General features: G+C 41.6%; 2 protein-coding genes across 6 annotated transcripts; one reads left to right on the top strand and one right to left on the bottom strand.

Moving 5' to 3' along the window:
* Positions 1-1,866: 1,866 nt before the first annotated feature.
* LOC109634025 (uncharacterized) lies at positions 1,867-10,225 on the bottom strand. 4 transcript variants are annotated; one of them, XM_020094253.2, is made up of 6 exons: positions 10,067-10,225; positions 7,570-7,753; positions 7,055-7,158; positions 3,474-6,197; positions 2,384-2,592; positions 1,867-2,279 (listed from the first exon to the last, which is right to left on the bottom strand). In XM_020094253.2, exons 2-6 carry the CDS (start codon positions 7,751-7,753, stop codon positions 2,207-2,209), a joined length of 3,294 nt encoding a protein of 1,097 aa, XP_019949812.2. In that variant the 5' UTR covers positions 10,067-10,225; the 3' UTR covers positions 1,867-2,206. The 4 variants fall into 4 exon arrangements, with proteins under 4 accessions (XP_019949812.2, XP_069380916.1, XP_069380914.1 ...); XM_069524815.1 differs by having other exon boundaries at positions 7,570-7,799; positions 10,067-10,205; XM_069524813.1 differs by having other exon boundaries at positions 7,570-7,756; positions 10,067-10,171.
* A 955-nt stretch (positions 10,226-11,180) lies between these two features.
* Positions 11,181-14,865, top strand: phb (prohibitin). 2 transcript variants are annotated; one of them, XM_020094324.2, is made up of 7 exons: positions 11,181-11,326; positions 11,855-11,951; positions 12,935-13,096; positions 13,249-13,391; positions 13,501-13,617; positions 13,711-13,806; positions 13,915-14,865. In XM_020094324.2, exons 1-7 carry the CDS (start codon positions 11,252-11,254, stop codon positions 14,125-14,127), a joined length of 903 nt encoding a protein of 300 aa, XP_019949883.1. In that variant the 5' UTR covers positions 11,181-11,251; the 3' UTR covers positions 14,128-14,865. The 2 variants fall into 2 exon arrangements, with proteins under 2 accessions (XP_019949883.1, XP_019949884.1); XM_020094325.2 differs by lacking the exon at positions 11,181-11,326 and adding an exon at positions 11,334-11,476.
* Positions 14,866-15,701: the final 836 nt, after the last annotated feature.

The following is a 15,701-nucleotide window of genomic DNA, read 5'->3' as shown; positions in this document are numbered from 1 at the left end:
TGAGAAGGACGAGGTGCGTTTAAGCTTCAAAACTCCGCCAAATGAAGTAATAGATTCACAGACGTTGCAAAAATCCTTCCGAACCCAAATCTCCTTGGTATTCCTCTCTATGGATTTGTTTCTTTTAGTTTGTTTCCAAATGGCTTGAATGGCAAGTCAGGGAGCAGATGTTTTCACACAGCTGTACAGGCACGCCAATTCTGTAACACAGCTGCGCAAAATCCCACCTCGCTGGCTGATCGTAGCTCAGCCCCGGTTCACCCCAGACGCAACATTTCCGCTTAACAGCCGATCTCAGTTCACTCAAGGCTTATCGGAGCCGTTTTTTCCTTCGCAGTGTCTGCAGAGCTTCTTGGCCTGCACGTCAGCCTCACTTCCGGCAGCTGCCCGCCAAAAATGCCCCTGCATATCACCTCCCCCTTCTATCTCCACCTCACAGCAAATAAAACGCCACTCTGACATCTGGAATTTGAAATTGCATGCGTTCATCGGCATGTGGAAAACAGATTATTGTTTTTTTTTTCTCTTTCAACATTTTCCCCCTAAGTTCTTTTTGAGCAAAGATGCCTTTGAGAGGAACTCAATCAGTGGGGCGGGTGTTTAATGTCAGGGCTTTGGGATCTGTTGGTTAAATTCAAGCCCACAACTCTCAACTGAGGCCCAGCTGCCCGAGAGCTTTTCCACCGTGGTGACTCTACAACGCACAGCACGTCATCATGAAACAGTTTCCCAGTAATTCCAGACACTTATGCAAGAGCAACTCAGAGATGCACTGGAGTAAAACAGTGTTTTAAAGTGATTTCTGAATTTTAGATTTGATATTGCCAATTAGCACTCGTAGTTTTAGGACTGAAAAATGCACTAAGACAATGAGTGTGGTATTTCCAATAGTTACTTTTCAGTTTATCTCAGCTTCACAGACACACACACACTCACCGTTCAGCTTTGAGATTTTTTTTCTCTCTCTTTTATATGGTTTCTCAGGTCATTCAAAACTAGACTTTGTGATGTACGAAACCACTTCGTTTTGCATTCAGCGACATCATTCTGTTTCACCGAGTTCACTGCACAAACTGTCACGCCGACTTTCCTTCACAGCATCCATGTTTGATGTAAGCTTTAGCACTGCGAGCAGAAAAGGAGAGGCTCTGTCAGTGGGTCATTTCCAATTACATAGTCACTGTGTTCACTCATCCACACTGAGCACCCAAACAACCACATCCGCCTGCAGCTATTGTTTCCTTAGTGGCCATTTCAAAAAGAGTTTTGCAATGCAGCAACATCGCAGAGGCGCTAAGAAAGTGCAACCTGGCTGGGCTTGTCATGTACAGTACTAGGATCCATGTTTAATCGACCAGAAGATGAAGTGTACAGCTTTGCACTAGTCGTCACGTAGAAGCCCCTCTAGCCGTATCAAGTCACCAAGTGAAGCCAATCCACTGCTCCCTGTGCCGCTTTGACTCCCTGTCCTCACCTTCAGCATGGGCACTGTCACGGCCAGCTGGTACATTCATGACACACCTTAAACTATCTCTGGGAACGCTTCAGAAACTCACTCCGCGTCCCTCCCACCACTGGTAATTTTCTACAAGGCATACCCAACAGGTTGATTTCGAAGCTACTCCTATTCTGTCCTCCCTTTGCATTGGTTTCCCCCCCCGTGGTTGCAAACAATCTTTCTCTCGTCTTGACTTTGCTTTTTAAACCCTTTGAATTGATGCTGCTTCTGTGCTTGACTCTGGGTTTACTGCGTGGTGCCATGTTGTCCACATGGCCTCTAGAGCTTGTAACGCTTCAGTGTGTAATGTTACCATATGCCTTACATGTTTTCCAGGACTAATAAAAAAAGCATAACAAAAAAAAAACTCAGGAGATGTGCTTTTTTATTTATTTGCCCGTTTTAAGGAAGAATAAAGGAAGCAAAGGAAAGTTTACAAAGTCATAACTTTACTTCCTGACATTATATATATATATCATTTTCATAAAAACACACAGGACGGTACAAAATGAACATCCATACAATACTATGCACACAATACATTACAAAAATCAATTCTACAAAATGAGCTCTTCACTGAGAAAATGTTCAGGAATGTTATTTTAATTCAAATTGTCTAATAAAAAAATTATATGCACACATCATCAAACATTGTGAGTAAAAACTACATAAGAACCGTTTTTTTTATCATTCATGAGATTTGGCTGGTTACTCTTCAATCCAATGGAAGGTCAAGACCTGAGACAAGCGAGTCAAGTAGCTGGAATCTGGGTAACCTTTCCTGAGAGAGACAGAAAGAAGATTGTTCAGCTCCGATTCATGGACTCGTGTTTGTGACCTTTAACTCCACAGCTCTGTTTGCACATTCCCACTGGACTCACTCACCCTGATTTGCCTCCTTGTAGGCTGGTCTTGTGCGGGATGGAGTCCCAGGTGACCCTGGCCTCTGTCTCTTTGACCTTCACCGTGAAGGTGAGTCCCAGCCTGAAGGCCTTCTCCAGCCGGGGCAGCAGCTTCCGTGACTTCTCGCAGTCAGGAAGGAAGGCTTCAAACACACCTCCTTGAAACGGGTTTCCTGGAAATGGGTGATCACTCTTAAAGGATAGAAAGCAAAAAACAGTCATTAAAGCCTCTAAATACTACCATGCACAAGTCATTTTATTAGAATTCAATGTGATAGTGTCACCCAGTCTGTTGATGATATTTGACAATAAATAAGCATGTGTTGCCTGGTGACGATCACAGCGGACTAAGAAACATCCAGAGGAAGAAAACCAATAATGATTTCTGCCATGGAAAAAACTATAAAAAACACATCCTGTGCAGCACGACAATGTTATGTCCTGTACGAAATAAAAGAATAAGCCTCCCTGAAGGGTGTTAGTTTGATGCTTCTTCACATCCTGTCAGAGGCTAAATATAAGACAAGATAAAAACTATATCCATATTTAAAATGAGAAAGTCGTCACATAGATTTTTAACGTGCCTGTAATAAAGAGCTTGCAAAAAATGTTACTACTACCACTGCTAAAAAAATAGAGAAGCATGCTGATTCTTTGGTAAATAATAACCATTCAAAAGATACTTCACATTCAAATGGGGTTTTTTTAGCAATAAACTAAATGATATGCTTTGATGAAAAACATTAGTGCTGGTTTTAATAACACATTATTACCAAATGTATAAAAAACAATCTACATTTATGTGTTGAACATGGCTCATAACTTCATCTAATGTTTCAAACCGTCTTGGAACTGACATTAATGTATGCATGAAAACGTTCAGTCACTTTAATCAAAGATTGGGTGGCCCCCTCGCCCCTCGAGAGTTGGAATCTGGAAAGCTGTGATCGTTTTCAAATCTACGATGCAATTGAATCCCTGAACCATCACTCCGAGAGGTGGAGGGGGGTTTCTGTGAAAGGCATCTATTAGATACAGCTGTTCTTGGTGAGAGTATGTTCAGAGACACTCACCCCTTGGATACCATCAGGAATGCAGTATGTGATCTTGATAGCAGAGTCCTTGTTGTGACCAGGTAAACTGAAATGCAGCTTAGAGTAGCTCATTTTGCCCTGGATGCCCTGAGGTGTAGGATCCGCTGCATGACAAACTCTGCAGTGGACGTGCACTGAGTCCAGACATTTTGAGCACAAAGTGGTCCCACACTTTGTCCTCATTACTGACATCCCACTGTCCCCACACACACAGATGTAACCCTGTTCTAACTGACCCGCCCTGGACTCCCTCAGGGTGTCCTTGATCTCGGCTTTTTGTTGTTGCGTGCCATCTTTTTGGTGAAGGTGCATGGTTCTCTCCTTCTTATGAAGGCCAGTGGCTTTATCAATGCAGGCTGTCGCTGCCCCGACACCATTCACAGGTCTCCTACTTCCTGCAGTAGCATTGTTGGTTAGTGCGTTGGCCTCCTGTCCATCAATCTCTGTTGTACCCATAATTTTCACTTCCTGCATAATGACAGGGTTTTTGCTCACTAATGGTGGATTCACACGTCCATTCATAGGCTCTTTCTCATCGATGTAACTTTTATGGTTTGTTCCAGTTTCCTGGCCTCCATCAGTGCCTGTTTGGCTTTCTAGCATCACCTGAGAATTGCTTTCAAAAGTATTTTGCTCCTCATTCATTTGTAAAGAAGTGGGCGGATTCCAGTTGGATGTGGAGGGGGCAGAGAAGTCCTGTCGTTTGGGTGTTAGGGCCACATCTCCAGAAAACACCTCCCGCAGTGTAGCACCAACCTGAGAACACAACTGTTTGGGACCTAGAAGAAACAAGCTCTTCTTCAGAACCTGGATACTGACCTTCTTGAAGCGACTCCGCATCTCAGCACAACAAGCCTGTAGAGTTTCATCTGCAGGATCAGAGACGCCCAGCTCTGGCAGGAGCAGCTCCTGCACAGAGAAGTCCACCCTCACTGACTCAACCAGCTTCTGTAAACCCAGGTGACATGAACTCACTCTGGACGGGTTTGTCCCACTCACGATGAGGGTCACCTCACTACTTCCTGCCAGTCGATTTTCTTTAATCTGGACATCAGAAGTCAGGTCGTCTATTCGGGTACTGAAGGCTTCTTTTATGTGCTGCCACATCCCCATGAACACTGTAACCTCTGCATTGTAGACTTCCCGCTTGTCCCTTCCTTTAGTTTGGGTACTGAAGCTAGAGGACCTGCCCCTGGCTCTGACTTCAGACTCGCTGGAGTCGTCGTGACTCCTCTGACTCTTAGTCTGAGCCTTCAGCTGAGGCACTCCTGAGAAACTATTGGCTCGCTTCAATGAGGATCTAGACTCTACAGGTGAAGACACAGTACTTCCTGACAAACTTGACTGAGTAGTGCTTATAGCGGATGTTACATTTTTGGGTCCAGTGTCCATTAAATTTGAGTTCAAGGAGATTTTATTCTGCAAAGGGGCAAACAAATCTCCACTTTTTAAGGAGATGTCTCCTCCTGCAATTTGGGATTTTGTTGTAGAGACTCTTTCTCCAGGAATCCCTGCTGTTTCAGAGAGGACGTCATGCCCTAAAATGGGCCCTGTGCGCGTTTGTCTACCCGGAGATGAGAGCCCTCGGAAGTTGAAGTCAGTTGGTCGATCACCTAATGTAGCCAGCCCTGATTCCTTTAACAGAGCTGCTAGTTTGTACCTTCTGGTTCCTTTAGCTCTCCTCTTATCCTCGTCTGACCTCTCCAGCCCGTCGTCCAAACACTCTTCAGCGGAGGACATGGTAGTGGCTCTCACCTCATCACCAGGAGTAAATGAACTTGAATCATGAGAGGTATATCTAGGGAGACTGGCTACATCATCTTTTTTAGCACTCACTTTGTCATGGTCCAGGAGAAGGAACTGCTTCGCTTCAGATACGTCACTGCTACTACCAATGATATTAATATTTCTGTCATCCTCATTCAGAAGAAGCTTTGGAAGTCGGATCTTTAAGCTTTCTATAGCCATTTGCAGTCCCCCCCTTGGGGACAGAATACACTTGGGGAGCTGAGCCCGACGGATCTTGGTCTCATTTTCCTGGTAAAGCTGACTTAATGCCTTTCTTGCCAACGCCTGGCGCTCCTGCTGTTGACCATCCTTCCTCACTCCTGCTGTAGCCTGCAGAAACAGAGTAGTCAACCCCTGGTTTGTCATATCCACCACCTCCACACCATACTGACTGAGGATGTACTGGTATTCTCTCCAGCAGTGTTTCTGCAGATACTGGAACATGTCTGCATCCACAATCAGTGAGAAGTCCTCCTCTGATGCGGTCGGATGCCCAGAATTCCAAAGATCTGCACCCTCGGCCTGGTCACTATCTTCACCGTCATAACTAATAGGCATCAGGTCACTATGAGAGCTTGAGTGTCTTGTTGTCTTGCTTTGTTCTCTTTGCCTTTTGGGTTTCCTGCTGTCACTTTCTGACCCCTGATTATGAGACTTCCTTTCGGTCTGAGCAGACGTGGAGCAAGTCGGGTCAGGCTGACCTGAGTCCCTCTGTGCTGATTGTGGGCCTCCAGGATGCCCAAGTATTTGATCCATAGCAGCCTGGACTTTGGAGTAAGCACCACGCAATGTGCAGAATTCTTCTGCGTCATAGTTTATCTCAACACCAGGGTGGCTCTTCTGGAGGTTTTTCAGTGCCTGTATTCCCCCAGGAAGCTGGCTGCAGTTGACAGTTGCTGATAAACCTACAATGACCTATGAAGACAGACAACAAGCATTCATGGATTTTCCTCAGTAAAACAAAGAAAATGTTATACATTTTCCAACATTCTAGTTAAACGTACAATATGTAGGCGTCTCTTAATCAAAACAATCACAAAAGACCTTGTTTGATGATGATGTGATGCAGCGTGGGACCATGGGAGTTGCTGATTGAACTGTACCTTAAATTCATCTTCATGGATAACTTAATGTATAAAAAGGTTTTATTCACAATAAACGTAGGTCAATAATCATGATACGTTATGAGTAACATACAAACAGTGGCAGGAAAAACAGCCGACTGGCTAACAGGGTGTTTTTCCTTCCTTGTGTTGTTTGCCCTGGAAGTAATAGCATAGATGTGCAAAGCCACGAGTAAAGTGGATATGACGCAGTTAAAGGTTCAGTCTGTCAGATTTAGGTATAAGGGATCTCATGGCAGAAATTGAATATGAAATAATCCTGGTGATGTTTTCACTAGTGTGTGATCAGCTAAATTGTACAAATTGTTTTCTTTAAGGAGGCTGCCATGTTTTTTACAGTCTTCCAAACTGGATAAACTAAGTAAGTTGAGGGTTTTTATCTCAACTGAAGACTACCACAGGTTCTCTTTCATGTTTGGAAGTGTAGAGTGAGGTTAGGGGTATTCAGATGCAATATGCAACTTCACCACTAAATTCTACACACTGAACCTTTAAAAGTTGAACGAAATGAAACGTCCTTGGAATATATATATGGACATTTCTCTGGGTTTCAACATTGTTGGAAACATTTTGTATAATGTATGTACACAGGTCAACAAAATATATGACATAATGAAGAATTGTTCCAAATGACATCTTCAAACATACCTTGTCTGGCTCTAGGCTTTCGTGATACTCAGTTGCAGTGAGGATATACGTCTTCCCATCCACTTCCAGAATGTGCCGGCTGTGTTGAATGACTCTGTGTGCCACTGTGTGAGAGGGGTCACCAGAGGGAAATCAATCTCAGTCTGCGAAGCATCCTGACTAAGCGCTTTAACTATTGGCCACTACATTGACCATTGCCAACATTCCAGCTCAGTGTAAATCACTGGTGACAGCCAACAGACTGCAATCCCTCACTATTGCTGCTGCTTTGGAAATGGTTGCAACTTTCTTTTGGAGTGTGTAAAGCGAAAGTTAATGAAGCGTTTTATGCTGCACCTTGAGACCTGCGTGTTTATGTTCTTTCAGACCAGTCAATTCAGTTCAATTCAAATGGGCTTTGGAGAAAAAAGACATTTACGTTGCTGAGGCAAGAGTGAAATAAAAATGAAACACACCCACACGCTTACACACACACTTCATATGCACAAACATGCACAGGAGCTGACCCCACTGACCTTTGCTGTCCTCGAAGTTGATGAGGGCAAAGGCAGGTGTTGCCTTGGTCAAAGTGATGAAGTCTACTTCACCTCCTCCATTCTTGGCCCTCTGGAAGTGGATAATTAGCTTGTCTGTCAGTCTGTCACCATCAATGTCTGTGGGCAGACCGCTCACCATCACCGTCCACTCCCGCTTTGCCATCTACTGGGGGGAACACAATCACAGTCATCTGTGATGGAGAAACTCTCTGCTAAGGAAGCAACACACAAACAGGAATGGTGAGCGTGAACATCAACATGTGGATGACAAAACAGCCAAAGCACAATTCTGCTTAGAGAAGCTGTAAATGTTCATTTCGGGCAGACATGTAAGACCCCACCCTTGCAAATAGGAAGAAATACATAACTGATAATGTGACACCCTCTACTGGGGGTTTCTCAGTCACTACATCAGCATGAGATTTCAATTTCAGCTGCCAACATCAATAACCTTTTTATTTCTGACATTCTGAGCAAATAATTCTCCAACTCAAATTTTACGAATGTGTCTCCTCCAGTTCATCTGACACTGATTTTATCAAACATCCGCAGGAGAAGACAATGTCATGTTCTGGAAGCTGATACTTGATATTAATGCTCCAACAGCTGATATTTCTTCTGTGTTGTAGAAAAAAAACACTATGTACTTTATTTATATGGCACCTTTCAAAAAACTGTTACAAGATGCATTACAAGTTAAAAATTAAAAATTGAAAGCAAATAATAGGAAACATTTAAAGATCACAACGCATTACAGCACAGATTGAGAAATAGAAAAAGTTACAGATGAGAAAAAATTAAAAACAAGATCAAATAAAACAGTGTGTCAAGTGTCAAACTAGTTGGTAAGATCAGGACATAGGAGAAAGCGCGCCTATAAAAACATGTCTTTCAGAGAGATGATAAGGAGTTTGCCAGAAGGAGGTTGTTTAAAGGAGTGGGAGCCCTGACGAAAAAGGCTCAGTCCCCTCTAGTCCTCAGCATGGACTTCGGACTGGGCCTTCGCTGTGGACCTCAGGTTACAATCTGGCAAATGTGGTGTCAAAAAATCCGAAATGCACTCAGTTGCAAGTCCAGCAAGGTCAGTGATAAATTCTTAACATCATTGACTGGAAACCAATGAAGAGAAGCTAACATGCTCTTTTTATTTGGTGAGGAGTCTGGCTGCAGCATTTTGGACAAGCTGTAATTTACGTTGGCTCTGTTGGCTCAGGCAGGTGAAGAGAAATGAAGACATGAATGTCAGTCTCTAGGTTTCTCTGCTAAAACATGCACTGAGTTTCCTGAGCTGCAAAAAAACTTGGATACTGTGCTGCCATGCTTATTCAATGTGACACCAAGATTTGTACATGTTTACCAAATGTTTTGGGATAGAGAACCTATGGTGCATTGAGGTGCAGGTACTTACTGTGTCAGGGCCAATCATCATGACCTCAGACTTGTCAATATTTAGCTGCAAGACATTTTTGAGCCATCCAGCATATTATACCTCTAATTCTAATTTAAAATGTTTTTGCTTTTAGTGCAAATGCAGCTTATGTATGCGGGAGGGCTGGGCAATAAAACAATATCAATGATTGTGATGATAATACAAAAAAACACAAAAATAATCTTCCATTACTGCCTCCAATAACTTCAGTGTATTACTTATGTACTGATTTATGTGTTTGTGATTATATCTGATTGTATCTTGTGTTTCAAAATATCTTCTAGTATCTTGTGTTTCAAAATATCTTCTAGTATCTTGTGTTTCAAAATATCTTCTAGTATCTTGTGTTTCAAAATATCTTCTAGTATCTTGTTTATTGTATAATAGGTGAGCTTGACATCTAAGTTATAGTATTGTGTCATACAATTTGTGAAGGGGTGCTGGTTGTGTTTCTACTCCCTTTTTCTGATTGGGTGTTTGTCATTCTCTACTCATAGAAAAGTGTTTAAAACCACAACGTTCACTCTGGAACAAAAATCCACAATTTCATATTGGTGAATTTTGGAGCCATATCGTGCAGCCCTGGTGAAATGCGTAAATGGTGCGTAATGTGCGCCGATTGTGCCAGGTGATGAAGTAAACGCCCCTTCGTCCTCCCACCTTCAGTTTACTGTCTGTCATCTTCACACCAACGTCTGTGGACTAAACTCCCCCCACAGCTGCATCTGTTGTGAACTGACATGAATGGTGCTTTTATTCAGACAGCCAATACTTATTTGTAACTCTGCCGCTTTAATCACTCATTTTTCAACTCAGCCAAACCTGCGAGATGAACGAACCATGTTGAACGTTAACTTCTGCAGGCTGCCATAGAAACGCGAGGGAGAAAGTCTCAAAGCACTCAGAGCTGAGAGTCGCGGAAGTGGAAGAAAAAAAAATCACACACATCCAAACTGATCAGCTCATCTATCGACGGATCGTGTGTCTGCACCCGCTCCTGTAACAATCGATCACAAAACATCTGTCTGATTGGTAATCAGCACTGACCTTACAGATGTCGATCGCGGGCGGTTTCTCTCTATCTCTCACAGACCGTCACACTTTACACACCACCGGAGGAAAGTGAAACTACAGCCCGTAGTGTGATTCTTCATGTCACATTGAGAGGGCGACCGAGTGCTGTTTGTTCTATTTCAATCTGAACTCTGCTCGAGGGTTTCCGCTTTACTTTATACTTGGACTCCTTCAGAGTACTTTTACTCCTCTACATTTTTATTTGACAGGTTTCGTTTCAGATTCTTTTTTTCACATGATTAATAATTCAAATAATAGAAATGTAATAATAATATTGTATTCGTGTAATAATAATAATAATAAAACGGTCATGTTGTATTCTATTGTATAGTGTTGTGCTTTATTATGTTTTGGTTTATTTTATAACAATTTATAATATCAGGAATTGTTTCACATTGGATGGTTTAAATATTATCAAAAGTATGAGCTCTAATTATGGCAGATGACCACAGTAAAGCATAGGCGTGGTAGTTTTATAAGATAAGGTAAGGTATATGGATATATATATATATATATTTAATGAGTAAATGTCACAGTTTTTTCAGTGGCTCCAGATAATGGAAGTGAATAAATATTACTTTTTACAGCAGTCAGGAGGAGCTTATACTGTTTTTATATATTTATATCAAACAGCAACATGAATTGGATTCTGATTAATAATATAAAATGCATTATTACAGATAATCCACACATCTGACTTTCTACCTTTACTTTTGATGCATTTATAGTACTTTAAATACAGTGTTAATGCAGTAACTTTAACAGTGTATTGAGAATAGTAGTATAGTAGTAGTATAGTAGTAGTATAGTACATTTCAGAGATCACAAAACAGAGACACAATGTAATATAGAAAGTAGAAAATAATGAATTGAAAAAGCAAACGTTAAGCAGAAATTAAACTCTCGCACTCCATTGTGCTCGCTAAGATTAATTTGAACAGCCTACAGTGAGATAATCGTAGATACTGATTGGGTTATGGGACTATTATTTATCTAATAATTTATTTATTCAATCAATGAAGCAGTCAGTTAATGCTTAAAGCATGTGGGGTCCAGTCAGACACAGTAGGTGGCAGTGGTGCGTAATTAAAGTAGTTGCACGGTTCGTAAAAGAAGAAATTTGTCCAATCAGAGGCGTCGTTGCCTCATCCGGTGCGCATGCGCAGAGAGCAGGCACCTCATGTGTTGTACGTCGTGTCCGGTGGAGGTCACAGACATCTGAGAGGATCCGAGGTGAGTTACAACACCTGCAGTGAAAACACTGACATGTGTCGTTAAATGTTTGCGTAGCAACAATTCTAAAGCGATCAGGAGAAGTTCGTTTTCCGTGTTTTCCGTAGATAACGTTAAATCACGAGTGTTGGGTACGTCCATCTGTGAGAGGTAACATGCGCACCCGGCGTGCTACTCGCGCTCGGCCGACACTCGCTTTATGTTCGTTATAAAATGTCCCTCGAGTATTGTGCGTAGTATTGCATGAATCCTCTCTTAGCTTAGAGATAGTAGTATGTATATTCAGCTTTGCCTTCCAGCGGCCGCGGGTTACTGCTAGCTGGGGAGCTAATGCTAGCTAGCACCCTCAGCCTTGGCATCAGTCATTCCAAGGCCAAAGCCAACTGTTATTTTAAAGAGGGGGTTTAACCTGGCTTCCCAAAGACACGTTGTCACAAAGCGCTGAGTGGTTGACAGTGTGTGGGAGGAATTTTTAATGGAACCACTCTGTCTTCTCTTCTTCTTCTTCTTATTCTTCTTCACATGAAGGTTGCTGTCATCATGGCCAAGCTGTTCGAGTCTATTGGGAAGTTGGGTCTGGCCCTTGCCATCGGTGGAAGTGTTGTGAACTCTGCCCTTTACAATGGTGAGTGCTGGTCAATTGGACACTTCCCTCATCTATTCAATTGTTTGCTATCAAATGTGTGAGAGTTCCTGTCCTGGACAGATGTGAGCCTGAAACCTATTATCGATTATTTGATTGACATTGACATGTGATGATAAATGGTTTGATTTCCAAGCTTTAGAGAGGATTAGTCTTTCTCATATCATAATAAACTGAATACATTTGGGCTTTGAGAGGTGTTCAAAAATGGTCACAGGACAATGTTTGAACAATATTTAGTTATATTTAAAAAGGTTTATAATCCCAAGTTTGTAAATGCTCAGTTGCAGTCTGGTAAACTAAATACTTTTAATTTATCTTTGTTTATGATGTGTAAGTTTAAATAAGTATTCTGAAATTGAAATTCATTTTTTTAGACTGTACAATTGTTCAAGTAAATAATTCAGGTCAAACACAGAAATATAGTATTAATTGGTAGCAGTAGATAAAACTCATTACTATCCACACTGAAAGCACTTATTTGAGTAAATTCAATTTCGGCCTTTATGTGTAGTTATTACAGTGGTTACTCTGATATCAGTGATGCCAATACTCTCAGTTTGGGTGAATACGGCCTGTTAAATACAACCACTCACTTGTATTCTCTGTTTCTTATGGTAATTAGATATAGAGATGAGAACCAAGTGTTTTCTATAAAGATTGACAATTGCAATACATCTTCCCACTTAACTGCATTATTTATTGTTATTATTTATAATAATAAAAATGTATAATACATGTCAATAGTAAACCTGATAGCAGCCACGATAGACAGATGGACAGCCATGTAGCTCTTCGCCAATGTAATTCTTGTGACTTGAAAAGTTCTCAACAAACGTTTGACAGTCTTATAGAGCTATATATAGCTATAAACTATTCAAAAGTAAAACAAACAAAACACCCAACTAGAATGCTGTACACACAACCTGTTTGGCAGAGAGAGTGATTATCTGTTCCCTCCACAGTGGATGCAGGGCACCGGGCTGTGATTTTCGACAGGTTCAGAGGAGTGCAAGATACTGTTGCTGGTGAAGGGACCCACTTCATCATTCCCTGGGTTCAGAAACCTATCATCTTTGATTGCCGTTCCCGTCCACGCAACGTGCCTGTCATCACCGGCAGTAAAGGTACATGAAATAACTGCTTAGTCATTGCTCTGCTGCCTTCTGCATTTGCTTGATAAACATAGTGAGTCTCCCAAAAATCAGCAGGCTATACTAATTGTTTAAGGATACAACTACAATGGGAGTGAACTAAATTTGAACTGTTCACCCCACAGATCTGCAGAATGTAAACATCACATTGCGTATCCTTTTCCGGCCGGTAACCACCCAGCTGCCACGCATCTTCACCAGTATTGGTGAGGACTATGACGAGAGGGTGCTGCCATCCATCACCACAGAGGTCTTGAAGGCTGTAGTAGTGAGTATCATTGTTTAAACAAGAATAACAAAGAGACTGATTCCGTTTTTTCGTTGAGAAAAAGAAGAAAAAAGCGACTTGTAAACTACCGTGGGGGTCTTTCTCACAGGCTCGGTTTGATGCTGGTGAGCTCATTACCCAGAGAGAGCTCGTGTCTCAGCAGGTCAGCGAGGACCTTACAGAAAGAGCCAACACCTTTGGCCTGATCTTGGATGATGTCTCACTGGTATGAAGCTGCTTGCAAATATTATTACAATGTCCATTTTATACTTTTGATGGGATTTTAACCAGTGGAAATGTTTGTACTTTGCTCTTTCAGACACACTTGACCTTTGGCAAGGAGTTCACAGAGGCTGTTGAGATGAAGCAGGTGGCTCAGCAGGAGGCTGAGAGGGCCCGATTTGTTGTTGAAAAGGTATTATTTTTAACATGCATATCATCCCTATACTACTTGTGCATTTATAACCGAGTAAGCAGTCCCTGTTGAGGGTGAAATATCTAAGCTTGAGTTTTTTTCATTTAGGCAGAGCAACAGAAGCAGGCTTCCATCATCTCCGCAGAGGGAGACTCCCAAGCTGCCTTGCTCATCGCCAACTCCCTAATGGATGCTGGTGATGGTCTGGTAGAGCTACGTAAGTTGGAGGCAGCTGAGGACATCGCCTTCCAGCTCTCCCGCTCACGCAACGTCACTTACTTACCCCCAGGACAGGGCACGCTGCTCCAGTTGCCCCAGTGATGACATCCACTCTTGCTGTGTCCCTCTGTTACACGGCCCATGAAAGTGGTTGTTGGAGGATTCACTGATGGACTCTCCCAATTTCACACACATTCCTCCCACTCTTTCTCTAACCAACTCTGGACTGGGTTCTGCTAATAGTAGCATGGTGGGAGACAAAGTGAGAGGACTGATGGGATACATTTATGAAATACACCCATGTGTAAGGAAGTGGAGAGGGGTTAATTGCTCAATCTGTTAACCCACATATTATATATATATATAGTGCTTTGTTTTGAGAAGAATTGACAATGCAGTAAATTCTCTAAAGATTTGTCTTGCTCCATTGTGTCAGATATACAGCACGGGATGTGTGGAAATGATCTTTACATGATGAGAAAACAGTGTGATTCCTTTAAAACATAAGCTGAAAAAATATGAAAGATGAACGCTATTACTCTGTTATTGTGCTGTAACACTTGATTGTTTAACCATATTCAAATCCGTAAGACATGACTGACGAGAAATTGTTTATTGATTTGAATTAAATTCTGTCCTGACTTATGAGATGGATTGGAAATTGACGTTTATCTGCTTTCTTGCAAATTCAATCATGTTGTCAACCCCTGTCAATTTGAATGTGCCTGTCAGAAAGTAGATAATGATCTTTCATTCTCTACTGTTGTCTTTACTTCATGTGGAGACAGTAATACGCTCAATGTTTCCCAAATGGCTCAGCTTAATAAAATTGTCTTTCTACCTCCTAGTGGTCATGCTTGTTGTTGAAGACCTTGAGTTTAATCTTAATTATTACTACATGAGGGTGCCTCATAATTGCATCCTCTTCTTTTGATTAAAATGCTAGAGAACCAGATGGGTGCACGTATTAATGGTGCTTCACTTTTAACTCAATGTTTCAATAATGATGAAATTGGCTTTGATGACAGAGAGAAGGTTTTGTAGTGCCGCCTTAAGAAAAATGAAGATCTTTAGGTCAAGAAAATCCAAAATGTTTTCGGATATGTAGTTCAATTCAAATAACCACCCACATGTTGGATTTTCATTTGTGTAAAAGCACCCGTTTGTTTCGTACACATATCGCAACAACATTCTGAAAGAAAGCAGTTACCACTGTAAAAGTAAAGTTAAGATCAAATCAAGCATGATTAAAGGAAAGTAGGTGTTCTAGATTAAAGTGGCTGAATGTTAGTTTTTAGAGGTTTATATATTCATTTTCAAGCCCTCCTCCACTGTTTCATTTGAGCACTTACTTGAAGGTCTCCATAAAAACAAAAGGGGGAAATACATAAAATTCTTTCCTGAGACAAATCATAAGTGTCAACATTTTTTTGTAGTACACATATTTTCTGGTATTGTCTTGTACAACAGGGACATCAACATCCAACTAGATCCAGTGCATTTTACACTGTCCCAGAAGAGACAAGCAACCAAAGGTATATCTTACAAAGTCTTTTAATCTTACTAAGAAAAATTTGGTTATTTTTCCATGAAACACAACTCAGTGGATTCAAAGGCTAAAACAAGTCTATTCGATGGAATATATAACCATGGTCCACATACCTCGGAGAGTTCTG

Source organism: Paralichthys olivaceus, chromosome 5 (genome assembly GCF_024713975.1).
Source record: "Paralichthys olivaceus isolate ysfri-2021 chromosome 5, ASM2471397v2, whole genome shotgun sequence".
NCBI lineage: Eukaryota > Metazoa > Chordata > Actinopteri > Pleuronectiformes > Paralichthyidae > Paralichthys > Paralichthys olivaceus.
The sequence above is the reverse complement of the archived record's forward strand: the minus strand, read 5'-3'. Positions and strand labels throughout refer to the sequence as shown.